At 37.0% G+C, this 27,917-nt stretch overlaps 3 protein-coding genes across 3 annotated transcripts; all 3 read right to left on the bottom strand.

Moving 5' to 3' along the window:
- Nucleotides 1-222: 222 nt before the first annotated feature.
- LOC116724034 (nuclear factor 7, ovary-like) lies at nucleotides 223-16,267 on the bottom strand. The gene is made up of 3 exons (XM_032569342.1): nucleotides 15,796-16,267; nucleotides 10,374-10,652; nucleotides 223-2,131 (listed from the first exon to the last, which is right to left on the bottom strand). Exons 2-3 carry the CDS (start codon nucleotides 10,629-10,631, stop codon nucleotides 905-907), a joined length of 1,485 nt encoding a protein of 494 aa, XP_032425233.1. The 5' UTR covers nucleotides 10,632-10,652; nucleotides 15,796-16,267; the 3' UTR covers nucleotides 223-904.
- A 1,473-nt stretch (nucleotides 16,268-17,740) lies between these two features.
- On the bottom strand, nucleotides 17,741-19,446 carry LOC116724042 (nuclear factor 7, brain-like). The gene is made up of 2 exons (XM_032569356.1): nucleotides 19,169-19,446; nucleotides 17,741-19,057 (listed from the first exon to the last, which is right to left on the bottom strand). The coding sequence occupies exons 1-2, from the start codon at nucleotides 19,421-19,423 to the stop codon at nucleotides 18,005-18,007; spliced, it is 1,308 nt and encodes a 435-aa protein (XP_032425247.1). The 5' UTR covers nucleotides 19,424-19,446; the 3' UTR covers nucleotides 17,741-18,004.
- Nucleotides 19,447-23,329: 3,883 nt separating this feature from the next.
- LOC116724048 (E3 ubiquitin-protein ligase TRIM39-like) lies at nucleotides 23,330-27,687 on the bottom strand. The gene is made up of 2 exons (XM_032569368.1): nucleotides 27,318-27,687; nucleotides 23,330-25,488 (listed from the first exon to the last, which is right to left on the bottom strand). Exons 1-2 carry the CDS (start codon nucleotides 27,567-27,569, stop codon nucleotides 24,220-24,222), a joined length of 1,521 nt encoding a protein of 506 aa, XP_032425259.1. The 5' UTR covers nucleotides 27,570-27,687; the 3' UTR covers nucleotides 23,330-24,219.
- Nucleotides 27,688-27,917: the final 230 nt, after the last annotated feature.

Below are 27,917 nucleotides of genomic sequence, written 5' to 3'. Positions count from 1 at the left end.
AGCATAAAACCAACTACCAACACCAGAGTCCAATCATACCAAAGACAAGGAACATTAGTGAAACCACATTTTGATAAAGTAAAAACAATAGAAATTTTTTTATAGAATAATAGAATAATAGGTCATAAATGTATTAAATTAGTAATAAGTCAAATTAAAAGAATCCCAATATTATTAAATATCTGATATGAGTTTCAGGAAAGAAAAGCAAAGCAGACCAAATGTGATAATATGTGAGCAAATTTATTCATTTGTATACAGAGAAGACACAGAACATGTTCAGAGAAAGTTCAAACATATTCTTCTAAGACATTATGTTTGTCTCAATGTTAAATGATGATGGCGTTTTAGACATCAAGATAAATACATCTAGTCAAACTCAATATCCCAGTGAGACAAAATCTCATCAAGTTTTAAAAAGTGTACATCAATTCTTCTATTTCTATTCTGTTTCAAACTGTATTTTTAAAAGCATTTTGGTAGAATTACATCATGACTTCAATAAAAACACTTTAGTAATCCATTTTACTTTTCTAATCTCAAAAAAGTTGAAGGCAAGTGGGGGAAAAAAAAAAAAAAGTTTCTAGCAATAATCATGAGTAGAAAATAACTTCATGCTGCTTATAAAAACTTGATGCAAAAAATATATAATCCAGAAAGATTCACAATTCAATATACCTTTTTCATTAACAGATAATAAATTTCACCTGAAGCTCAAATGATTTTTTATTTTTAATTTTTTTGTCAGGTGTTAACAATAAAACGCTGCATGGAAGATGAAATAATGAAATAAATAAAAGCCATTTCAAAATAAACAAAGTTTGTATAAATCTAAGTCATATTTGATCCAGTTCTGTACTTTTCAGCTCAACTTCCAGTGATTTCTGCTGAACTGCAGTGCTGCTCAGTACCAGCAGACAGTGACAGGACTATGATCCGGCTCCATGTGTTGGATTTTAATCTGTGCGGACACTGGCGTGGTCACACAGACAGCGCTCACAGAGTGGATGTGTGTCATGGTGTCTGCGTCATAGAAGGAGAGCTCTTTAGAAGAGCAGTTAAAGTAAACCCCAATCTTTCTGGGTCTGTTTCCAAACTCTAGATCTGTGGTGACATTTGGGCCACATATGGCATATTTTACTCCATCATATTTCAGGAGATTATGCATTACCCCCAGTTCCCAATAGTTTCTGCTGCCAACCTCAATTTCCCAGTAATGCTGCCCGGCTCTGAACTCACTGACACTGGATGCAGTTTGTAAGTTTACTGTGGCTTCAGCACCAGAAGGGTTTTGGCTGTAGTAACTAGATTCACCAAATGTAAAACTGGGTGAAGCTATGAAAGCAGACGGATGATGCATAATTTGCTTCTGAAAACGTCTTTGTTGTTTGGAGTATCCAAAGACTTGGTGTGTTTTGGGTTTACAGAACAAACTTCTCCCATCATCAGACACGACCACATCCTCACTGTCGCGTTTCAGCGTCAGCAGTGCTGCCCGGGGCTGGATCACCTGAAGCATCTCCTTCCACATGAAGAACTGCAGGTGGCTCTCATACGGCCCCAGTGAGAGAGAAGACTCCACCACTTGGAGTTCATTCACTCTGGGCCTGAACACATGCTCTAGCGCCCCCTTGCTCTTCCCCTCTGCCCAGCTCTTTAAGAACCGTTCCGATTCTGTGATTTTCAGAACCGTGGAGACTTTTTCCTTCAGCTCTCTGCTCTCAGACAAAGCCACGGCTGTAGCTTGGAAAGTCTCTCTCATTTTCTCAACGTTGTCTTCCTCCTTGTGCTTCAGCTCGCTCTTTATCTCATTTTCTCTCCTCCTCAGAAACTGATGCATCTCCTCAAACTGCTTGCTGATCCGAGCCAACAGCTGCTGAGATCTCTCTCTGGTTTTAAACATTTCGTCCTTTTGTGCATCAGCGAGACGTTCTACAGCATGAATATCGTTGGCAGTGCATTGTTCAAACATCTCCAGCTGTTTCCTGAGCGACGCAGCAGCTTCTTTAACTGGTTTAAACTGGTGACCTTCATGCTCCTCGCCATCTCTGCAGATGATGCAAACTAGCTGCTGGTCTGTGATGCAGAATAACTTCAGCTTCTCCTCATGTTCAGGACAGAGTCCAGCCACCTGGAAGACACACATTGCGACATTTGAGTGTTTGATTGGTTGTATTGCATTTTCAATAACAAGCATAAGTGGAGGGAGAACATATTATTAATGTCAGAATATTATTATGAGCCTATGCAGGATTAGAGTTACACCCTGGTCAGGTCTGCCGTCCATCACACGGTCAGTCCCTTCATATAATGGCTTCAGATGAAAATCTAGATACTAAATAAACAATAAAATGTTGTTTAGAACAATGGAGTATTAGGGCCATACTAAGAAAATAATATCAAATAAAGTCATAATAGGTTGAGAATAAAGTCATAGTATTAGGTGTTTTTGTGAAGGCAATTACAAGAATAATGTAAATAAAACAAGAATAAAATCATAATAATATGTTACTAAAGTCAGAATATTTGAGAATACAGTTTTAATATTTCTCATAATATAATTCTCATAATTCTATTTTTTAAATCTTCCCAGCCTGGCCTTAATATTCTGATCTCACAAATCTAGCCTGTATTTGGTTACAGACTAGATTTGTGAAAATAGACAGATTGATTCATATTTTCTTACATAAAATTGGCTCCTGCTGGTACTGTTATGTTAATACCATAATCAGGTCTCCTCCACCTGATTATTTAAATGTTTACATCCCTCAAAATACTGACCTGGCAAACATATTTCAATCAGAGGTGTGATTAATTTAGTTTTTAGTCCTAGTGGAATCATTACCTGAAAATCTTTCTAGGTTTCTGTTTTCTCTTTGTTGTTTTGTTTGGTTTCCCGGGTTTTATGTACAATTCTTTAGATTTACTATCTGGAATTTTGTTTCTTTTTGGGAGATTTTTTTCATTCTCAGTGGCCTTAAAGCCACGTTATTTGAAACAACATTTAAACACATCATCAAATCCACTAACTGATGTGGCTTGATTGCACTAAAACATGATGAATTATCCAGTTAGCAGCTCACCAAGTTATGACATCACCTGGTCTTTCCCCTCATGTTTATTGTGCATAAATGTCTGAACTTATGACACAAGTGAACAATAAATACATAAAATGTATTTCTCTCATTTAACTTGCATTTAGAGAACAGAAATAATGTTTATAATCTCAAATAATGTAAATTAAAGCTGCAAGCAGCCTCGGGCGGCCCTCGCAGCAAGCGCCGCTCCGGCCTATTGGCCACCGCGGGGGTTCCAGCCACCGCAGCAGCTCTCGCACGATTTCCAGAGCCGCAGCCCGCTCCCCACCGCAGAAGCTCTGCCGCAGTTTCCAGCACCGCCGCCCGCTAGCCGCCGCAGAAGCTGTCGCGCATTTTCCCCGCCCGTCCACCGGGCGATACGCGTGAATGCGTTCGGCAGCGCTGCCCGATAACTGTCAAAAAATCTCGTGCAGATCGGTCATTGCGTCGAGGAGATACAACCCATGTATTAACTTAGGGGGCGCAGTGGAGTCAAATTACATTTCAAACCCGTTGGGCTCTTTAGAGGTGAACAAAGGTCATACATATCCAGTTTGGCGCCAATCGGATGATCTATGCATGAATAAGAGCCAAACGTATGCATATGGCGAGGGACTGATATTCGCCATTTGGCCACGCCCACACGGTTCAGCCAGCAGCGAGCATTGACAGAGTTTATCATCCGAATCGTCTTGATTAGGTCAAGAGAGCCATAAATGGAGCTTTCCAAGGAAAAAAACGGCACTTCCTGTTCTGGGGGGGCGGGGCTTAGATGACGTCATAATATGATGACGTAGGATCGACGGGCATCCCACCAGGATCACTCAAGCCAACTTTGATGCAGCTCGGTCAAAATATGTGGAATCTAGAAGCAAACGTATGGCATCGGCGTTACAGGTCACTTCGCCACGCCGCCACACCCAGCTGCTTCATCGCAGCCGGTCAGGGCTTGAATCCACAACACACCAACATGTCTTCTGTCTCTGGACACAGTTTCATGTTGATTAGGTCAAAGGGCTAAGATAGCGACCGTTCACAGTAAAACATGACACTTCCTGTTCTCAGGGGGCGTGGCCTAAGCGATGTCATAATTTCACCACAGGGTATTTTAGGACACCTATTAGTTTTTTTTTTTTTAGTTTAGTTTAGTTTATTTCAGACAAACCTTTCACCGACAGTGTAAACGACACAAAGTACAGAATATATTTCTTTTAAAAAAGAAACAAAAAAAACCAACAAAAACAAAAACAATAAAAAAACACATCACATCGGTGATTATGAGTCTGAAAAGGAGTATGCTGAAGTATAACTTATGTAGTCATACCCCTTTTCCAGCTGTAATTTATCACAGTATTTTCAATGTCCGATATCCTTTCTGACAAAGGAAATAATAAGTATAATAAGATTTCCTCAGCTAAATGAAAATAGTGCATACACACACATACACATCTGTACACATGCATATATATATATTTACATATACAAACATATATACGTACATACACCCATATACACACCCATCTGCTTATAGACAAAATACACTGTTATTTTCATACCTTTATATATTTACCCACACCTGCGCCGACATGCCACCTACTTGATGACATCCTACCTAAAGTTTTGGTTCCCAACCAGGATTATCCCCCTTGTTCTTCCTTATAACTTTGAATAATAGCTGCCTTGAGACCTTTCTTAAAATGTCTCATACTTGGACTTTGCTTCAGCTCTTTAGAGAGTTTATTCCAGATCCTCACACCAACCCCCGAAATGCACAATGTTTTCATTGTTGTACGAGCCTTCAAAGTTCTGAAGTTAAGGTTTTCTCTATAGTCATATCCCCCCACTCTATCGGAAAATAATTGTTGAATCTTTTCTGGCAATATTTTATTTCTGACTTTAAACATAATCTGTGCAGTTTGAGACTCTACTAAATCAGTGAATTTCAATAAATAAGAATCTATAAATAGATTGTGGGTATGACAATAAAAATCAACCTTATGAACTAAGCGAATGGCTCTTTTTTGTAATGTGCATAATGGTTGTAGTAACGTTCTGTAAGTGTTGCCCCAAATTTCCACACAGTAACTTAGGTAAGGTAAAATAAGTGAGCAGTACAGAATGTATAGGGCAGAGGAGTTTAAATATTTTCTAGCATTAGCAAGGACTGCAATACTTCTTACCAATTTAGATTGGACATATCTTATATGAGGTTTCCAACAGATCTTGTTTTGAATCAGTACTCCCAAAAACCTAATTTCAGTCACTCTCTCCACAATCATATTATCAATTTGTATTATTAAATCACTCTTCTCTTTACACTTACCGAACAACATAAACTTTGTTTTATCTAAATTTAGTGACAATTTGTTAATATTAAACCACTCCTTCAGTTTACATAAGTCTCGATTAATTTCAAACAACATCTTTCTTAAATCTTCACCCGTGCCAAAGATGGTTGAGTCATCAGCAAATAATACAAAGTTAAATCTCTTAGATACCTTACATATGTCATTTATATACAAAATAAACAATTTTGGCCCCAACACCGAGCCCTGAGGGACACCACAAACAATATCCAAGCATGAGGATTGGAAATTACCCAACTGCACAAATTGTTGCCTATTGCTGAGATAATTTTTCATCCAGTGCAACACTACTCCTCTTAGACCATAACACTCAAGTTTTCTGAGTAGTATATCATGATCAATTGTGTCAAATGCTTTTTTCAAATCAATAAATACCCCAACAGCATGTTTCTTTTTATCTAAAGCACTGGTCACCTCTTCCATTAAATGCATAACTGCCATTGCTGTGGATCTTTGTGACCTGAATCCATACTGACTTTCAGTCAGTAGATGATGTTTACTAAGAAAACTTTCTAGTCTGACAACAAATGTTTTTTCCACAATTTTTGAAAATTGTGGAAGTAATGAAACAGGCCTATAATTTGTGAAATCATGTCTATTCCCCGATTTATATAGTGGGATTACTTTTGCAATTTTCATTTTTTTTGGAAATATTCCTGTTTGAAATGACAGATTACAGATATATGTTAGCGGTTTAATAATTTCCACAATCACCTTCTTAATTATTATCATGTCGATGCCATCATAATCAGTTGACCTTTTATTTTCACATTTATTTACTATATCTATAATTTCGTTTTCCTCCACTGCTGTAATAAACATGGAATCTGGATTTCTCACTAATGCATCATTTGATATTTCATGTCCTGTGGGCTGCGGTATTTCCTCAGCCAACTTTGGGCCCACACTCACAAAGTATTTGTTAAAATTGTGAACTATCTCTTCCGTATTATTTAAATGTTTATCTTCATTGTTTGTGAAGTTTTGTGGATAACTGACATGTTTAATATTTTTTCTAATAACCTTGTTTAAGATATTCCAAATACCTTTAATATTATTTTTATTTCTGTCCAACTGTTTACTATAGTAATCTTGTTTTGCTTTTCTTAAAACAACAGTCAGTTTATTCTTGTATTTCTTATATTTATTTTCTGCCACAGTTGATCTATGCCTTATAAAATCTCTGTATAGCTTATTCTTTTTTTTACAGGCATTTTGCAATCCCTTTGTGATCCATGGATGATCAAAATATTTATTTTCAGAAGGAAACTCTACAATCGGACAATTTTTGTCATATAATAATTTGAAAATATTCAGAAAATTATCATATGCTTCATCCACGTCATTTTCTTTTAGTACTGACTCCCAAGTTTGTTTAGATAAATCTTCTTTAAATGCATTTATAGTTTTTTCCGTCCTTAATCTTTTATTGATTGGATTATTTTTAGTCATTACTTTCTTGTGGCAGATATCACAAACAACAAAAACAGGTAAATGATCACTGATGTCATGAACTAACAATCCACTTATGGTGTTGTCTATTAAATTTGTAAATATGTTATCTATTAATGTAGCTCTATTAGCTGTGATTCTACTAGGTCTCGTAATTTGAGGGAAAAGACTCAAACTACATGTGGTATTAATAAACTCTTCAGTCAATTTGTGATTGTTGACATTTAGCAGATCAATATTAAAGTCCCCACAAATAAAATAGTTCTTTGAATTTATAGCTGTATATGTTTTCTCAAACCATTCTATGAAGAGGTTCATGTTAGAACCAGGAGCCCTATATATACAGCTAACAATTATATTTTTATTTTTTTCCATATATATTTCAACTGTTAAATATTCAAAATGATCTTTAACCACATTAGTCATGTTTTCAATTAACTTATATCTGAAATTGTTGTCCACATATACAGCTACTCCTCCACCAATCTTTCCTTCTCTATTAATATAACTAAATTCATAACCCTCTAATTCAAAATCGGCTCCCTTATTCGAAGTAAGCCAGGTTTCTGAGATAGTAATGACACTAAAAGGCTGTTTAAATTGATTTAAACAATCCTTGATGTGGTTAAAGTTCACATATAAACTTCTACTGTTGAAATGTATTATGGAGAATCTATTGTCTGTTTTAACTGTAATATTATATTGTTGAGTCGAGTAGTAGCAGCAGTTATTCCCATTATTATAGAAAAAGTTGTTTTCTGGGTCCAAGTCCTTTTCCTTATCCTGGCTTTTATATTCAGTATAGTCAAAAGTTTTCAGTTCAGGGTAGTCTGCTTTAGTTCGAGGTGCTAATGTTGTATCCATAGCCGATGAGGACAACATGTTGTTCAACTGAGACATGGTGATTGAGTGTCATATGCAATCATCTAAGATCCCTGATATAACATAAAACATTCAATTGTACTTATCCAGGTCAGCGATGTCTCGAACAACCAGAACCTTTGCCTCCTCTGGAGTTCCATTAAGTTTAACGAAAACCTTACAATTTGTTGTCCATGTTGCTTGAATCTTTCCTTGTTTTCTCAGAAACCGAGCCTTTCTGGCGATATCGGCATTCTTCTTGGTCAGGTGCTCATTAATAAATACATCAGATCCTTTCAGCAATCTGCCTTGTTTTAACAAGGCAAACTTGTATTTCCTCTTTGTGAATCTCATGATAATGGCGGGTTTATCATCTTTTCCTCTTCTCGGAAGCGGGTGGCATGCTTCCACAGTGTCGCAGTCCACCTCTATCCCCTTGGTCCGGAGGAAAGAAGTCACCTGTTTCTCTGTGGAGTCAAGCCCTTCTACCGATGGTTCACCAACAGTACTAGTTGCAGCCACAGCGCTGGCATACGAACTGGGCTTAACTCTGAGTCCCGTGATGATCACATCATTTATCTTACTGTACTGTTCCAATTCGGCCACTCGGTTCTCCAATGCAGCGATTCGTTTATCCTTTTCCTCATTAGCAAGTCTCAACGACTTCACTTCTTTCACTAAGTCCAAAATGTTGTTTTGGTGCAGCCGTATAGCTGTCACTTCCTCCGAGAGAAAATCCAAGGATTTCTTGATATCATCCAGATCCTCCGAAGCTGGAGTCTTTCTGGGTCCCATTTTCTTTCAATTTCACTTTTTTTCTTTTTTTATTTATTTATTTTTTTTACTATTTATTCTCCAATGAAAATTCCTCTCCACTGCTTACGAGTTACCTTCCAGATTTCCACTGCCTACCGGCTTCCAGATTAGCTTACAGTTAGCTCCCACCGCTTACAGGCTAGCTTCGGATCGCTGTTTATGAATACCTTTCATTCAGCCAAGCAGGATAAAGTAGAGTTTTCGACGTCTTGATAAGGAGAGTTGGCGTATTCTCAGAAGTTGTTTTGTCGCTTCAGTCCCAGTACAGCTTCACAGCCGCTGCTAACGGGTTAGCTGCTAACAAGCTAGCTTCGGTTAGCCGCTGAACAATGAACCGTCAGACAGAAACATCCCTCCGTCCAAATCAGTCCGTTGAAGCAATTTGAGATGGAGAAACCACACGGTTGAGAGCGCGGGACTCACTGAAGAAGCTGTATTCGATGGTGGAGTTGTAGTCGGAGTCGTACTCTGAAGGCGTCGTGGAGTCGCTGGTGACTGGAGAACAGCCAGTCAAACCTTGACCTTGAATAATCAATTGATAATAAAGCCCCCAAAAAGGCACACGAAGAGGTGGGAAGAATCGTAATAATAAACAGTACAGATACAATAGGCCTTCGCAGCGCTTTGCTGCTCGGGCCTAAATATAATGCAAGAAAAACTTATATGCATTTTTTAATGTATAAAAACTTCTTGTTTCACTTACATGTCAGTTATACCAACTTCTGAACCAGCATGAGATCAACAATTAAACCTGAACAAACCTGGTTTAATTGTCAATAATTAATATTAATTTCATATAAATAATATGAAATTTAAAGTTCACTACACTTAAGGTTTACTTAATTTCTGTTATTATTTTACATGCTGCTTGTCATATGAGTAGTAAGTTATTCACTCTGGCTGCCTGAATCCTTTGATATTTTGACATTGGCCAGGATTTCACATTTAATGTTCATTATTTGCTTTATGACTCAAATTATTCCCATTAAAGGTTTTTTAAACTCAAAATTGAACATTAATATTTTATACTTAAAAAGTTATATCTGAATGTACAGAAGAAAAAAAAACATTTAATTTGGCTACACCCTGTCCTTTTTTTATTCTCTATGCATCTTTAAAAGAAATTATTCTCATACAAACACATTTTTTAAGGAATGATTATTCATACACATTTTACTTTTTCAGTCCCAGTTTCATTTTCAATAACATTAGGCTCTAATTATTGAGCGTCTTCACCGTCGTTTCCTTTTTAAAACACACTCATGAAGTGTTTTTCACCTCTTTTTGTGTTTCTGTTTTTATCAAAGATTAGTTTTTACATCATTAACTATTTTTTTTTCCTGTAAGTTGAAGTGCATGCTGGGTAATCTCTGGCTCCCATCTGTACACAAACCCTGACCAGTCCATGTTCGCAGACAAAGATAAGAACCAAAAGTTGTTGCTCAGTTATTTTATTGACTAGACAATTAAAGGGTACATATATGGAGATTTTCCAATTACTTTTCTCTATTTTAACAAGTCTGTGTAACAATTACCATTTTGTTGTATATTGTGTAATAATCAAGGTTCTTTTAGAAATTATGTAAAAAAAAGAAAAGAAAAGGTGATTCATCTACCATTATATAGTTCAGTTTTGTGACGTACAGCTAATGTTTTTTTGCAACCTGTCCATGTTGTCATCCAGCTGTATAAAAACTTAAGTCATGAAATGGACAGTGGGACAGGCTATTTAAATTAAATATATCAGAGTTCACCAGTTTAGCTTTAGAAGACGATTCCACACATAAACATAACTCCATACCTCTGCTGTCAGACGTTTCCCTTCGTCCGGCTTCGCCTTGGCTTTCTCAGCCAGGCTCTTCAGAACGAGGCTTGTTGGGAGGCTTGCTGCCTCCAGTGCTACAGCTGCCCCACACTGTGGACAGTGCTGCTGTGTGACCAGCACCTCTGAAATGCACTGCCTGCAGAAGGAGTGTCCACAGGGAAGGTTGACTGGATCGGTGAAGATGGTCAGACAGACAGAACAAGTCAGTTCCTCTGAGTACGAAACAGACGCCATGGCTGCTGCTTTCCTCTGAACCTGTTCTGTTCTTCTTCTTCTTCTTCTTCTTTAGATTTTAACGGCAGCTTGCATCCAATTATGTTGCACTACTGCCCTCTATTGACTCCTACCACCTACTCCTCAAAGACTCTTAAAAATCCCAGTGTTTTTTAAAAAACGAAAAATCTTCTTTTTCCCCTCAATACTATTCAGCTGATCGATCACCTTCTCAAATTTCAATTCCCTACTAACACCTAGTTCTGTTTTTAATAATCTTCTTTGACTTGCGTATTTCCTACATTTAATCAAAACATGTTCCACTGTTTCTACTTCATCACACCATCTACATAAACCAGTAAGGTGTTTCCCCATCTTAAAAAGAGTTCCGTTTAGGAAACTATGCCCAGTTCGTATTCTATTTATAATTATCTCTTCCCTCCTGTTTAATCCTCTGATCCTTTCTACATCGACTGTTTTTTGTATTCTAAATAAATGTCTTCCTTTTATTTCATTTACCCACCTATCTTCCCATATCTTCTTGCTTTCTTTCCAAATTATACTTTTACCTTCAGATTTAGATAACTTTATTTGCATATCAATATCATCTTTTTTAATTGTCTCCTTAGCCAGCCTGTCCGCTCTTTCATTCCCCATAATACCTACATGAGCAGGAGTCCAGAATAATACAACTTTTTTATTTTGTTCACATATCCTATGATGAACCGCCATAATCTCATATAAAATATTTTGATGATTTTTTGTATGTCCCTTTCCTATACTCATCAACGCAGATAGAGAGTCACTACAAACTATTATTTTATTCCTATTAGTTTCCTCCACCCATTCTAAAGCTACTAAAATAGCACCTAGTTCTACTGCGAATACACTCAAATAATCAGATGTTCTTTTTGAAATACTAATCTTTAATTCAGGAATCACTACAGCTATACTGGTTGCTTCACTTTTAGGGTCTTTCGACCCATCCGTATAAATTTGCAAATATTCATTATATTTATTCTGCATTTGATTATAAAATTCTTGGCAAGTATCTAATGTTTTCCTTTTCCTAATATTTGTTAGTGTTCTGTCTACATTAATATATTTCCAAATCCATGTCGGTCTCAAAGGCCACAATACAGTTGGACTAAATTCCTTATAATATACATTAAAAATTTTCGCTCTATCATCCCCAACCCACCCAAAGCTATCAATTTGTTTCTTTCCTCTTTCCCAACACTCTCCTAATAATTTCTTAACCGGGTGATCTGCATTATGTCCTTTTAAACTTATCCAATAATTGACCATTAGCTGCTGTCTTCTAATGCATAATGGCATTTCTCCTGACTCTACTTGTAATGCACATATTGGTGTTGATTTAACTGCCCCTAAACATATTCTCAGTGCTCGGGCTTGAATAACATCTAACTTTTTTAACCTAGTTTTAGCTGCTGATCCATACACCACACTCCCATAATCTATTCTTGATCTAATTAGAGACACATATATATTTCTAAGGGAATCGAAATTTGCACCCCATGTCAACCCAGCTAAACACCTCATAATGTTTAGAACCTTTTTATTCTTCTCCATAATATGTTCTATATGATTTCCCCAAGTTAGTTTCTTATCAAAAACTACTCCCAAAAAACGAAACCAATCAACCCTTTCTAACTCTTTCCCATATAAACACAACTTTTTATCAACCCCTATTTTTTTATTTGTGAAAAACATTACTTTTGTCTTTTCAATTGAAAATTTAAAGCCCCACTTTACTCCCCACTTACTCACTTTATCTATACCTTCCTGTATTTTAACAATAAGATGGTCCACATTTCTTCCCTTTTTCCATAATGCTCCATCATCAGCAAAAAGTGACTTACCAAAACCGATGGATAATTCTTTAACAATATCGTTGATCATAACTGAAAATAATGTTGGACTTACCACACTTCCTTGAGGGGTTCCATTTTCTATTTTACATATTTCCGAAAACTGACATCCTATTTTAACTTGAATATTTCTATCCCTTAAAAAATCCCATAACCAATTAAACATATTACCTCCTATACCTATCTGATGTAATTTAATCATTAGCCCTTCCCTCCATAACATATCATATGCTTTCTCCACATCAAAAAACACAGCAACAACAGTTTCTTTATTAATCTGAGCTTTTCTAATATCATCCTCTAAACATAAAATAGGATCCATTGTTCCTCTCTCTCTACGAAAACCACTCTGATAAGGAGCAATTAAATGTTTTGACTCCAAATATTGTGTCAATCTCTCATTCACCATCCTTTCCATCAGTTTACACAGATTAGATGTTAAAGCTATTGGTCTGTAATTTACAGGGTTACTCTGATCTTTCCCAGGTTTCTTCAACGGAATAATAATAGCTTCTTTCCACTTACAAGGCAGTCTCCCCTCCTTCCAAATCTTATTGAATAAAATTAATAATTTATTTAAAACTTCCTCACTTACATGTTTTAGCATAATATAACACACCTCATCCTTACCTGGAGCACTATTCCTAGTTCTATCCAAAGCTCTTTTTAGCTCTCCAATAGATAAAGGATAATTCATCAGATCATTATTATTCTCCTTTCTTCTTAAGATGCCATCATATTCCTTTTTAGTTCTCTCTCTTCCCTCCATTTCATTACCTAATAAATTTTTACCACTATGTATCTCCACAAATGTTCTCACTAACATATCAGCCTTTTCCTTGTCAGTTACAGCTACTATATCATTTTTATTTAGTATAGGATAACTCCATTCCCTTCTATCTCCTCCCATTTTTTTGATCATCCCCCAAACATCCCCTAGTTTTGTACTACTGCCAATTGTGTCACAGAAACCTCTCCAGTATTCTCTTTTTGTGCTCCTTATTGTTCTCCTGACTTTGGCTTGTGACTTTTTATATTCAATTAAATGTTGAAAATTATGAGACCTTTTAACCAATTTAAATGCTTTATTTCTTTCTCTAACTGCTTTCCTACACTCTTCATTCCACCATGGAACTAACTTTCTCCTATTTTTCCCTGATGTTTTTGGAATAGCCTCCTCTGCAGCAACTAAAATACCCTGACTAATCACTCGGTTCATACTTTCAATACTCTGATCATTTTGAACATTTAAAATTTTCCTATCACATAGGTTATAAAATTCCTCCCAATTTGCTTTCTCAAATATCCACTTCCCTCCTATCATTTCAGGCCTATGCACCTGGCCCATCCTTATTTTGCTGATTATAATGTAGTGATCACTACCAAATGACTTATTTTTAACTTGCCAATCACATAGTGGAGCTAAACAGCTAGAAACAAATGTCAGATCTAGTACAGATTCCTTACCTGAATTTATATCAATTCTTGTCTTCTTTCCATTATTCAAGCAAACCAAATTATTACTATCTAGAAATTCTTCTAAAATGTTCCCATTATAATCTATTTTTTCACTACCCCATAATGAATGATGTGCATTAAAATCTCCACACCAAATAACATTTCCTTTCATATCCATCTCTTCAAGCTTACTTACCTCAAGCTTTTTACAAGGATTGTAAAAATTTAAAACCAACAGTACCTTCTCTTCCACCCATATTTCAGTTGCAACATACTCCAAATCTCCTTTTCTTCCAATAACTTTATATGGAATACCTTCTTTAATCAGAGAAAGACACCCTCCCCCATTTCCTTCTTCTCTATCATATCTAACTGCAATATATCCATCCAATTTGAAATCCAAAAAAGGCCTCAGCCAAGTTTCCTGTATACAAATTACATCAGGTTTTTCTTTTAATTCGTAAATAAACTGTTTAAAATCTTGCCCATTTGACAGAAGACTCCTCGCATTCCATTGTAATATTGAGACTATCCTTCTTGACTTGCCTGATTACACAGTTCTCCCCTTATGTCCTCCCACCGAATATTCTTTAAGTCTAAACTATGGCACGCTGCCTTTACAATAATCTGAATCCTTTCCGTTTTTGATTTCACATCCGATGTTGCATTTATAACTCCTGCAATAAAAGTCACCATTTTCTTTTTTTCCTCTTCAATTTTCTTTTCAACCATTTCCATAATTTTTGAAATTACTTGCTTTTCTCCTGTTAGAGATTTCCCAGTTTGTTTCTCTTTCTCAACTACTTTACACGCCTCTGCATACGTTACTTTCTGCGTAACTTTTGTTTTCTGTATCATTGATTGTCGTTTCATTACCTCGCATCCCCAAAAAGCGACACTATGCTCTCCTCCACAACTACAGCACTTTGGTTTAACTCCAACTCCACATTTACCATATTCATGGTCTCCAGAACAACAGGCACATCTCCTTTTTCCTTTACACATTTTTGCAATATGGCCAAATTCCTGACAGTTGAAGCACCTCACTGGTTTGGGCACATATTCCCTGACACTAAATCTTATCAAGCCAAAGAAAACCTCCTTTGGCATTTCTTTTGTTTCAAACTCCAGCAACACAGTTTCTGTTTCAATCTTCTCTGTACCCCTTGTCATTCTTCGTGCTCCTTTTACTTCCTTGTTTCTTTCTTTCAGATTTTCAACTAATTCCTTCATGTCAACACTTAACGGCACTCCTGTTATGATTCCTTTGCTTTCATTATTTCTTTTTTCACCCACTTTAACAACTGCTCTAATTTTGACTTTACACACCCATCCAAGCTTTTTTGCCTTTTCAACCTGACCTTCAGAATTACAGCCAATCAAAAGATTTCCATCTCTCAGTACTTTAGCATGTTTAATTTCCCCAACATGTGTCTTAAGTGCTTTTGTTAGTTTAAGTGGATCAATCTTCTTGACTCCTTCTCCTTCATCAAATCTTATTATAATGTTCAGATTTTGTCTTTTTGGTGCTTCTTTTCCTTCCTCAATTCCTTCATTATCAGTGTCTTCAGTGCTTTCCTCATTTCCTTTTTTCCTCTTTCTTTCAGCAGCTCGCTGCTTCTTTCCACCCTTTCCCACCAATTCCCACTCTTTATCTTCATTCCGACCACTCCTTCCTTCCTCGTCACTACACTCCATACTATTACAGTCACTTCTTTCCAAATCCAACGTCGTCATGTTCCGAATTAAGTCGCATTTAACACCGAAGTTCAGTGAATCAGTCCTCCTCCTCTCCGTCCCGGAAGTCCTGGCCTACCAAAAGACCAGAGCTGAACCTGTTCTGCCTGGCAGAGGATTCATTTGTTTGTTCGTGTTCCTGAAAGCGCCACACCCAGTGTGGTGATAAAGCAAGAGTGTTGGAGTCATGCCATGTGGCATGGCCTGCAGATACAGGGGTGGAGATGAAAAGCATGCCAAGCACAACATGGATCACTCAGGGTCTGTAGAGATGCATGGTTTGCTATTAATAAAACATATTTGTAATTTTGTTACTCCTGAAATCTTTTGCTCAGGACATCCTAAATCTTTTTTTGAACATACTGGAATAATCCAGTGCATTTTCATTCAGGCTAAAGTCTAAAATCGGGGATATACTCACGTGGAATTGTTGGTTCTCCTCAGCTAATGAAAGAAAACCCACAATGGTCACAGAAATAACTTGAAATCTGACAAAGGTAATAATGGATAACAATTCTATGAAAATGTACAAATGAAAGTCAGACATTGCTTTTCAAACATGCTTCAACAAAATTATTTAAAAAAATAAACAATGATCAGGGTTGGAAAAAAATGATTAAAGCACTGCTTTAAATTAAATTCTTTTTATAGCATGAAGTTGACCATTTCATAAATTAATGACTCAAATTGTTCTTTTTCACGTTATGCAATATATATGGGTACATCAGATGTGAAATATTAAATGACTTAAGACAGTTTCTAAGAGGGTAAAAGATTTCATGATAAAGACATACCATTTCTCCCTTCTTATTTATTCATATCACCCAATTGTTTTACATTTACATTATTAAAACAGCAAACAAGAATTACATTGTACATGTCATAACATTTCAATTCAGACACATTCATTCTTAAAGTTAAAGGCAAGTGTAAAATTAAAACCCAAATCATTTTTAAGTCAATATTTTGTAAGCATTGTAACATAGACTAGGCATGAAAAATGAAAAGCTTTGCTTCAGTTCAACAAAAATCAAGAGCTGAGAAGATCTTCAATCTTCTCAGATATAAGATAGAACATGTTTTTTTTTTAATTCAGCTATTAACAAAACAACAAAGATGAAACAAATAAGTAAAAAAAAAACCCCAAAAAAACAACATTGTAAATCACAACATCCACAAATTATGTTTCTGCTGTTAAAGCAACATCAATCTAGGAGGCAGATATCAGAATAAAGATACAAGTTTATTAAAGCAATTGCAATTGGAGAAAGGTCATTTAACACACAGTGGTCATCAACACACATGAGTGTCAAAAGAATCTCTCTGGCTCCGTCGCCTCAGCAGCCTCCTCTTATACAGACTCAAACACGTAGCCAATGGAGAGATCATTAACCACACAAGAAAGGAAAAAAAACAAAACATAAAGCAATAAGTACAGACAGTTTCTTCTTGACAATAGGGCATAGGTGACACACAGGTCATCTGGTGGAAACAGCTGCAGTCTCGAAGCGTTGACACCTTAACCACAAACACTTCTGCATATAACACTTTTACTGACTTTTTGTTGTACGCGGTTTACTTGCAGAATCAACAGTTTATTCTTAGATAGTTAAGTGAGAAAAAACCCTTATCTATTGCCCTTCTGTTCAACTCACAAGTCTTGCATCCGTGCAGCTCAGGAGCCCCAATTAACGGTGGCTGCTGAGTGAGCTAGATTGTGGTCAGGAAGTTTCCTGTTAAAACAAGTCTCCAGAGAACAGACAACTTGTCACCTTTAAACCGCAGTCAGTGTCAGAAACTGTGACCTTTAACATATCTACCATATAATAAAATGAAATAAAGAATAAATGAGTAATAAGATTAAATGAGTAATAAGATGAGTAAAACAATCAATAGTAAGGTAATAAATAAACACCAATAATAAAAGTAATCAAGTAAAAGTAAAAAGTAATTAATAATAAAAGTATTCAAAAGTATTCAAAACCTTTATGAAATAATAGTCATTAATAATTTACTTCAACACTGCTTGGAGCAATGTTTGTTCACTTAGAGAATTTTTCAGTATTTGATTTGTCAGAGAAATATTTCAGATCAAACAGACAGAAATAACTTTGATAAATGAGGAAAAACTAAACAGATGAAAATTCACTTTTCAACAGATGAATTCATGTTAGGCACAGAATTGACCAGCCCGTTTCTATATGAAAATGTAACCCTCAACCTAGGAACCAGTTGGTTCTTCCTTTTTGGCAAAGCTTGTAATCAAATATGAGTTTTAGCAGAGATTAATCACTGTTTAATAAACATTTAAACATGCTGCATGGTGTCTGCATCAAAGACGTGGAGCTCCTGAGAGTTGCCGTTCAAATAAAAGCCGATTGTTTTAGGTTTGCTTGCAAACTTCACTTCTTTCTTAGCTTTTTTATGAGTGGTGGTGTATTTGTTATCTTTGCATGTCAGGGAATGTTTCAGTATCTGAACTGTCCAACAGTTCTTGTTATCAACATCTATCTCCCAATAATGTGGTCCTGGTGAGATCTGGTTTACACTAGTTGTATAAGTAGTTTGAAGTCTGTAGTATGACTGCCACTGTGATAGTAAACTGACATAGCTAGAATGACAAGTACATGTTGAAAAATAGTTCATTCCTTGCATTGCAATGCAGTTATTAGAAAGACCAGACCATTTGGACCAATCAGGTGGCTTTTGGCTGTTAAATAAAAGCTTTTCTGCTTGAGGCTGGATCATCTGTAGCATCTCCTTCCACACAAACCACTGCAGGTGGCTCTCATAGTGACCCAGTGAGAGAGAAGAGGTCACCACTTGGAGATTTGATCCTTGCTGGTTGGGTTTTGGTGTCATTTTGCTCTCTTGCCAGCTCTTTAGGAAACTCTCAGGATCTGTAATATCCAGAACAGATTTCATCTGTTCCCCAACCTCTCTGCCTTCAGTTAAAGCTTTTTCAACAACGTTTAAGCTCTCCCTCATCTTCTCAAGCTCAGCATTCTCCTTCTCTGTCAGCTCATTCAGAATTTCATCTTCTCTCCTTTTCAAAAACTGCTGCATCTCCTGAAACTGGCTGCTAATCTGGATCCTCAGCCTCTGAGATTTCTCTTTGGATTTTCTTATTTCTTTGTTCTGTGACTCGGCCAGACGTTCTATGGCACTGAAGTCAGAGGATTCCTTTTCCACCAGAGTCTCTACCTCCTTTCTGACTGATGCAGCAGCTTCTTTGATTGGCTTAAACTTGTGTCCTTCATGTATTTCACAGTCTCTACATATAATACAAGTTAGCTGCTGATCAGTGACGCAGAACAACTTCAGCTTCTCGTCGTGTTCCGGGCAAAACCCCACAGCAGCCTTTGGAGTCAATAAAGCAATAAAATATGTCAACAACTGACTTCTAGCCTCGAATAAACAGTCACGTTCTATGTTATGCAATTGTAGAATGTATTAAAGTCAAAACCTTACCTCAGTGTTTTTTCCAGATTCCTTCTCCTTCTTTGCTTTTTCAGCAAGACTTTTTAAGATGTGATTAGTTGTGAAATCCATCCTGTCTGTAGGAACAGTCGCCCGACACTGTGGGCACTGATCCAGTGAGTTCAGAGAAAGTGTGATGCATTCCCTGCAGAAAGAGTGTCCACAGAAGACACTTACTGGATCAGTGAAGATGCCTAAACAGACCGAACATGTCAGATCTTCTGAGAAGGAGGAAGAAGACGCCATGCTTCTCTCTGTGTATCTGTGCGTTCAGAAAGTAACTTCCTGTTTCCTTGAAGAGCCCCACCCAAACGTCATGCAACGTTTTAACTGACCTCCCTAAGTTTCATTTCTGCTCATTGCTCCCATCTGCTGTGGATTACCCTACTGGTGAAAATCCAAAGAGGAGGCTGGCTGGATAACATGCCTACAGAAACAATTGTAATACAGTGAACCCTCGCTATATCGCGGTTCACCTTTCACCTTTCACGAGGCTTGTTGGGAGGCTTGCTGCCTCCAGTGCTACAGCTGCCCCACACTGTGGACAGTGCTGCTGTGTGACCAGCACCTCTGAAATGCACTGCCTGCAGAAGGAGTGTCCACAGGGAAGGTTGACTGGATCGCTGAAGATGGTCAGACAGACAGAACAAGTCAGTTTCTCCGAGTACGAAACAGACGCCATGGCTGCTTCACGGATTTGCATCGTGCATTGTGTTCTGCATTCTGATTGGCTAAACAGTCTCTCCGCTTCTTCTCTACCTGTGTGTCAACAACGTTGTGGTTTAATATGTACACGTACGTAAAACTGTTTGCCAAATTTAACATAATCGATGGTGGCATGTCGGTTTATAAGAATCTTTTTGCCCAGAAGAAAAAAGAGCGACAACAGCTGCCGATAACTATGTTCTTCTCTCGAAAGAAAAACACACCTGCACCGCGGGCTTTAGAAGAAAATAAAACCGCTACAGAGCGGAGTCAGGATGCAGCGGCTCAGTCAGAAGAGCAGTGAAATACACGTGAGTCTGTCATGAAATGAGGTGGTGAGAGGTGGTGAGGCAGACGCGGCAGACCCAGGATGCAGTGAATAATGATGATTTAATGAACAAAAGAAATCCAAAACAGTCCAAAAACACAGACAGCACGACTGAGCGGAAGCCAGGGCTCAACGCCGGTAGCAACTGGTTTACCAATGGACAACACGAAGGACTGAGCGCACATTAGAAAAGGACCCGACAAAGACACAGAGACACAGGCGACACTAAATACACAGGCAATGAGAAACACCTGGGAGTAATCAAAGGGAGGACAGGACAACACGAAGACTCAGGGACACAGAAAACTCTAAATAAATACACGGAAAAAACACAGAACATGACAGAGTCACTATTTGTGCTACTGTACTTTGTTTTGTTTTTTTTCATAATCATTTTTTATTTTCTCCCTTTCTAATCCAATAACTCAGGTCGCGGTGGGGCGGCGCTGATCTCCGCAATTCAGCACGGGAATCCGCCTTCAGTTCGTATTAAAATTATTATTTTACAGTACAGTAGTTATTTGTAAAAAAAAAAAAAATAAATTTAAAATGTTTATACAGTACATTTTATTTGTTAAACAAATGTTTGGACCTGTAAAAAGGTTTTGTTCTTTGGTTTCAATGTATTATGGAGTATTTCATTGTATAATAATTGTAAAAAAAAATAAAGGTTCCCACTTCGCGGATTTCGCGCGGGTTCTTTTTGGAATGTAACCGCCGCGAAAAACGAGGGTTCACTGTACTCAGCTGAGAATAAACACTGGCCATCATTAAAAAAGAGCAATTTCATGACAGATTATGACAAGACTACAAATCATAATAAAATCATTCTGAACTCACAATATGCAGGTTAGTTTTCAATTACAGAAAATTCCACATCCTCCACTGAAACATGACTTAGAATGAATTACAACTGCTTCTTCATTAACAAGTCACTCAATTATTTGAAACCTCAAGTCTTTGGTAGGTTACAAACAAATTCCAGCAGTTCTTAACCTAACTAAAAGCACTCTGATCTTCATCATTTGGATACTAAGCCTAGAACTGATCCCTCCCCAGATCTGAATGCTGTGTTTTCTTTGTGGAAACGAGTCATTCAGAGAGGTAATGATTGCTTTTCCATTCTCCTAACTGTGGTAGATTAGCTGGACATGGGAGCCTTCTTAAATCTTGCTAGAACACAACTTAGAGAGTATGGAAACAACAAAATTAACAACCTGATCTGATGAAACCAAATTAAGCATGTTGGTCTGAACTATAAGCTTCTTGTCTGCAGCAGGAACTGGGTGAGTGTGACTGATCTGAGTGATTCATTTTTTTTATTGGGCAAATATTCTACTCTTGTTCTTCTAACGTTTTACACCTTCTATGTCTGATCACCTCCAGCACAAATGGGATTTCAAAAAGGGTCTAAATACACTTTAGTTCACGTTTGATGAAAGAAAAAGCGGATCTTTCCGCCTGAGGTGGTTTCTGATACGTCTTTTTAAAACAAAAAATATATGAAGATCCTTCATTTCATCAACGTTTGTATGCTTGTGTGGTTAAGCCTCTTTTGCTAGTAAGACAGTAATCCCCATGCAAATCTTTCTCATACAGTAAAACATGGCTATAATTTATACAAATCTAAAAAGATCCATGTCTTTGAAAAATGTCAGCAATATCCATGAAAGCAGCAATTTTCAACAAATAGCAAAGGCTTCCTGCATCGCCACTGTTTGCTGACCAAGGGAGAGACTTTTTCTACCTTCCTTCACCCATTTACAGTTTAGAGAAGACTGGTAGGAAGAAGATGTGGTTTTAGTTGACTTTTCTCATGTTGAATTGGATTTGAAATGGCAGCGGGTACTCTATGCCAACGGACTAAAATTTGCATAACAGGACTTTTGTAGAAACGTATCGTTTCCTATTGAGCACGAGCTCAAAAAAATTTTTTTGGTAAATATGGTTATATACCATCTTTATTTAGTGGTGACCACAGTCCATTTTAATTCACTAGTTTAATTTCACATAAAAAAAAAGTCAACTAAAAACACATCAGCTTCCTACCAGGCTTCTCTAGACTGAAGGTAATACAGCATGAATCACTTAACATTCATATTTGTCATATTTCTTGGTCTTAGGGATTTTCAAGACAGACTGTTCATTTTTTCTTCATGATCTGGCTACAGCCTCGTCATGGTCGTAGCATCCAGCTCCTGTGATGTGATCTTTTTCTTCACTGCTGCATCATGACGGTCCTTTAGTATCATGCCTATCTACAGCGGTCATTGGTTGTAGTCTACCTTTACTCCACCCACTACTCCACCACACGGAGTACACCCTGCTGGTGTAAAGGGGGCCAGCCCATCATGGGGCAGGTGATGAATCCATCAGATTAACAAACTGACAAAAAGGATTTTGATAATGCTGATGTGAATGATTATTGCATTCCTGGCAGTGAGGAAAGGAAAGCAACAGTGATTATAGTGAAATTAGACAATATTTAAAAATCTCAGGCTAGTATTTTTCTGAATAGGCAGCACAAATATATTCTTTTTCCTATTATTTAGAAGGTAATGTCAGATGGTAGCACTTTGTTTCATTGTTTTTAGTCACAGAGCTGTAAACATATTTTGTATCCTGCTGCCCCCTGGTGGCAAACCTGTAACCACCAGCTTTCATGTAGAACATTTTCAGTTGGCAACACCATGCTTTTTATGTGAATGTGTTGTCTTTGTTAAATGTTTGAATCATGTTTGAAACACCAAATGAGAATTTGGAAAAATTGCACAGTCACAGGGTTTTTTTGATGGGATTATTAAATATATCTTGATAATTTGAGTTATTTTTGAGTTTTAAAAACACGAGTTGTGAACACGGAGTATAAGCAGGAGGCATTGTTTCAACAAAACAAGCATAAAACCAACTAACAACACCAGAGTCCAATCATACCAAAGACAAGGAACATTAGTGAAACCACATGTTGATAAAGTAAAAACAATAGAACATTTTTTTCAGTAGTGAGTTTTAGAATAGGTCATGAATGTATTAAATTAGTAATAAGTCAAATTAAAAGAATCCCAATATTATTAAATATCTGATGAGTTTCAGGAAAGAAAAGCAAAGCAGACCAAATGTGATAATATGTGAACAAATTTATTCATTTGTATACAAAGAAGACACAGAACATGTTCAGAAAAAGTTCAAACATATTCTTCTAAGACATTATGTTTGTCTCAATGTTAAATGATGATGGCGTTTTAGACATCAAGATAAATACATCTAGTCAAACTCAATATCCCAGTGAGACAAAATCTCAAGTTTTAAAAAATGTACAATAAATCTTTTATTTCTATTCTGTGTTTCAAACTGTATTTTTAAAAGCATTTTGGTAGAATTACATCATGACTTCAATAAAAACACTTTAGTAATCCATTTTACTTTTCTAATCTCAAAAAAGTTGAAGGCAAGTGGGGGGGAAAAAAAAAAAAAAGTTTCTAGCAATAATCATGAGAGTAGAAAATAACTTCATGCTGCTTATAAAACCTTCATGCAAAAAATATATAATCCAGAAAGATTCACAATTCAATATACCTTTTTCATCAACAGATAATAAATTTCGCCTGAAGCTCAGATGATTTATTTCTTGTCGGTTGTTAACCATCAAACGCTGCATGGAAGATGAAATAATGAAATAAATAAAAACCATTTCGACTGACTCTCAGATTGCGAAGACAATCATCTTATATTTTCTCTCTCTCCAAATCTCAGTAAGAATCAAATACATCTGACATATTTTCTATTGCATTATTATTTACAAAAGCCTGTCTGTACATTACTCATCTGTTGAGACAAGAATGCATGGCTGTGGGGAAATATTTTTTTACAAGCAGATCTCAAACACTCCTACTACCAATATGAGAATATTTCAAAACAAACAAAGTTTGTATAAATCTAAATCATATTTGATCCAGTTCTGTACTTTTCAGCTCAACTTCCAGTGATTTCTGCTGAACTGCAGTGCTGCTCAGTACCAGCAGACAGTGACAGGACTATGATCCGGCTCCATGTGTTGGATTTTAATCTGTGCGGACACTGGCGTGGTCACACAGACAGCGCTCACAGAGTGGATGTGTGTCATGGTGTCTGCGTCATAGAAGGAGAGCTCTTTAGAAGAGCAGTTAAAGTAAACCCCAATCTTTCTGGGTCCGTTTCCAAACTCTAGATCTGTGGTGACATTTGGGCCACATATGGCATATTTTACTCCATCATATTTCAGGAGATTATGCATTACCCCCAGTTCCCAATAGTTTCTGCTGCCAACCTCAATTTCCCAGTAATGCTGCCCGGCTCTGAACTCACGGACACTGGATGCACTTTGTAAGTTTACTGTGGCTTCAGCGCCAGAAGCGCTGAAGCCACAGAAGGCTTCAGAAGGGTTTTGGCTGTAGTAACTAGATCCATGAAACGGAAAACTGGGTGAAGCTCCAAAAGCAGACAGATGATGCAAATATTGCCTCTCAAAAACAGTGTCAAAATATGTAGATTGTGATTTGGAGTATCTGAAGGCTTGGTGTGTTTTGGGTTTACAGAACAAACTTCTCCCATCATCAGACACGACCACATCCTCACTGTCGCGTTTCAGCGTCAGCAGTGCTGCCCGGGGCTGGATCACCTGAAGCATCTCCTTCCACATGAAGAACTGCAGGTGGCTCTCATACGGCCCCAGTGAGAGAGAAGACTCCACCACTTGGAGTTCATTCACTCTGGGCCTGAACACATGCTCTAGCGCCCCCTTGCTCTTCCCCTCTGCCCAGCTCTTTAAGAACCGTTCCGATTCTGTGATTTTCAGAACCGTGGAGACTTTTTCCTTCAGCTCTCTGCTCTCAGACAAAGCCACGGCTGTAGCTTGGAAAGTCTCTCTCATTTTCTCAACGTTGTCTTCCTCCTTGTGCTTCAGCTCGCTCTTTATCTCATTTTCTCTCCTCCTCAGAAACTGATGCATCTCCTCAAACTGCTTGCTGATCCGAGCCAACAGCCGCTGAGATCTGACTCTGGTTTTAAACATTTCGTCCTTTTGTGCATCAGCGAGACGTTCTACAGCATGAATATCGTTGGCAGTGCATTGTTCAAACATCTCCAGCTGTTTCCTGAGCGACGCAGCAGCTTCTTTAACTGGTTTAAACTGGTGACCTTCATGCTCCTCGCCATCTCTGCAGATGATGCAAACTAGCTGCTGGTCTGTGATGCAGAATAACTTCAGCTTCTCCTCATGTTCAGGACAGAGTCCAGCCACCTGGAAGACACACATTGCGACATTTGAGTGTTTGATTGGTTGTATTGCATTTTCAATAACAAGCATAAGTGGAGGGAGAACATATTATTAATGTCAGAATATTATTATGAGCCTATGCAGGATTAGAGTTACACCCTGGTCAGGTCTGCCGTCCATCACACGGTCAGTCCCTTCATATAATGGCTTCAGATGAAAATCTAGATACTAAATAAACAATAAAATGTTGTTTAGAACAATGGAGTATTAGGGCCATACTAAGAAAATAATATCAAATAAAGTCATAATATGCTGAGAATAAAGTCATAGTATTAGGTGTTTTTGTGAAGGCAATTACAAGAATAATGTAAATAAAACAAGAATAAAATCATAATAATATGTTACTAAAGTCAGAATATTTGAGAATACAGTTGTAATATTTCTCATAATTCTATTTTTTAAATCTTCCCAGCTTAATACTCTGATCTCACAAATCTAGCCTGTATTTGGTTACAGACTAGATTTGTGAAAATAGACAGATTGATTCATATTTTCTTACATAAAATTGGCTCCTGCTGGTACTGTTATGTTAATACCATAATCAGGTCTCCTCCACCTGATTATTTAAATGTTTGCATCCCTCAAAATACTGACCTGGCAAACATATTTCAATCAGAGGTGTGATTAATTTAGTTATTGATTAGTCCTAGTGGAATTATTAGCTGAAAATCTTTCTAGGTTTCTGTTTTCTCTTTGTTGTTTTGTTTGGTTCCCCAGGTTTTATGTACAATTCTTTAGATTTACTATCTGGGATTTTGTTTCTTTTTGGGAGATTTTTTTCATTCTCAGTGGCCTTAAAGCCACGTTATTTGAAACAACATTTAAACACATCATCAAAGTGCACTAACTGATGTGGCTTGATTGCACTAAAACATGACGAATTATCCAGTTAGCAGCTCACCAAGTTATGACATCACCTGGTCTTTCCCCTCATGTTTATTGTGCATAAATGTCTGAACTTATGACACAAGTGAACAATAAATACATAAAATGTATTTCTCTCATTTAACTTGCATTTAGAGAACAGAAATAATGTTTATAGTCTGAAATAATGTAAAATATAATGCAAGAAAAACATAGATGCATTTTTTAATGTATAAAAACTTCTTGTTTCACTTACATGTCAGTTATACCAACTTCTAAACCAGCATGAGATCAACAATTAAACCTGAACAAACCTGGTTTAATTGTCAATTATTAATATTAATTTCATATAAATAATATGAAATTTAAAGTCCACTACACTTAAGGTTTACTTAATTTCTGTTATTATTTTACATGCTGCTTGTCTTATGAGTAGTAAGTTATTCACTCTGGCTGCCTGAATCCTTTGATATTTTGACATTGGCCAGGATTTCACATTTAATGTTCATTATTTGCTTTACGACTCAAATTATTCCCATTAAAGGTTTTTTAAACTCAAAATTGAACATTAATATTTTATACTTAAAAAGTTATATCTGAATGTACAGAAGAAAAAAAAAACCATTTAATTTGGATACACCCTGTCCTTTTTTTATTCTCTATGCATCTTTAAAAGAAATTATTCTCATACAAACACATTTTTTAAGGAATGATTATTCATACACATTTTACTTTTTCAGTCCCAGTTTCAATAACATTAGGCTATTTTAACAAGTCTGTAACAATTCAGCTTCTCGTGGTGTTCAGGGCAAAACCCCACAGCAGCCTTTGGAGTCAATAAAATATGTCAACAACTGACTTCTAGCCTCTAATAAACAGTCACGTTCTATGTTATGCGAATGTAGAATGTATTAAAGTCAAAACCTTACCTCAGTGTCTTTTCCAGATTCCTTCTCCTTTGCTTTTTCAGCAAGACTTTTTAAGATGTGATTAGTTGTGAAATCCATCCTGTCTGTGGGAACAGTCGCCCGACACTGTGGGCACCGAGCCAGTGAGTTCAGAGAAAGTGTGATGCATTTCCTGCAGAAAGAGTGTCCACAGAAGACACTTACTGGATCAGTGAAGATACCTAAACAGACCGAACATGTCAGATCTTCTGAGAAGGAGGAAGAAGACGCCATGCTTCTGTCTGATCTGTGCTTCTCTCTGTGTATCTGTGCGTTCAGAAAGCAATTTGTTTCCTTGAAGAGCCCCACCCAAACTTCATGCAGGGTCTTAATTGACCTCCCTAAGTTTCATTTCTGCTCATTGCTCCCAGCTGCTGTGGATTACCCTACTGGTGAAAATCCAAAGAGGAGGCTGGCTGGATAACATGCCTACAGAAACAATTGTAATACTCAGTTGAGAATGAAAGAAAGAAACGCTGGCCATCATTAAAAAAGAGCAATTTCATGAAAGATTATGACAAGACTACAAATCATAATAAAATCATTCTGAACTCATAATATGCAGTTTAGTTTTCAATTGCA

This window comes from Xiphophorus hellerii, chromosome 1, assembly GCF_003331165.1.
Source record: "Xiphophorus hellerii strain 12219 chromosome 1, Xiphophorus_hellerii-4.1, whole genome shotgun sequence".
NCBI lineage: Eukaryota > Metazoa > Chordata > Actinopteri > Cyprinodontiformes > Poeciliidae > Xiphophorus > Xiphophorus hellerii.
Note: the sequence above shows the minus strand (reverse complement) of the source record. Positions and strands in the feature narration are given on the sequence as shown.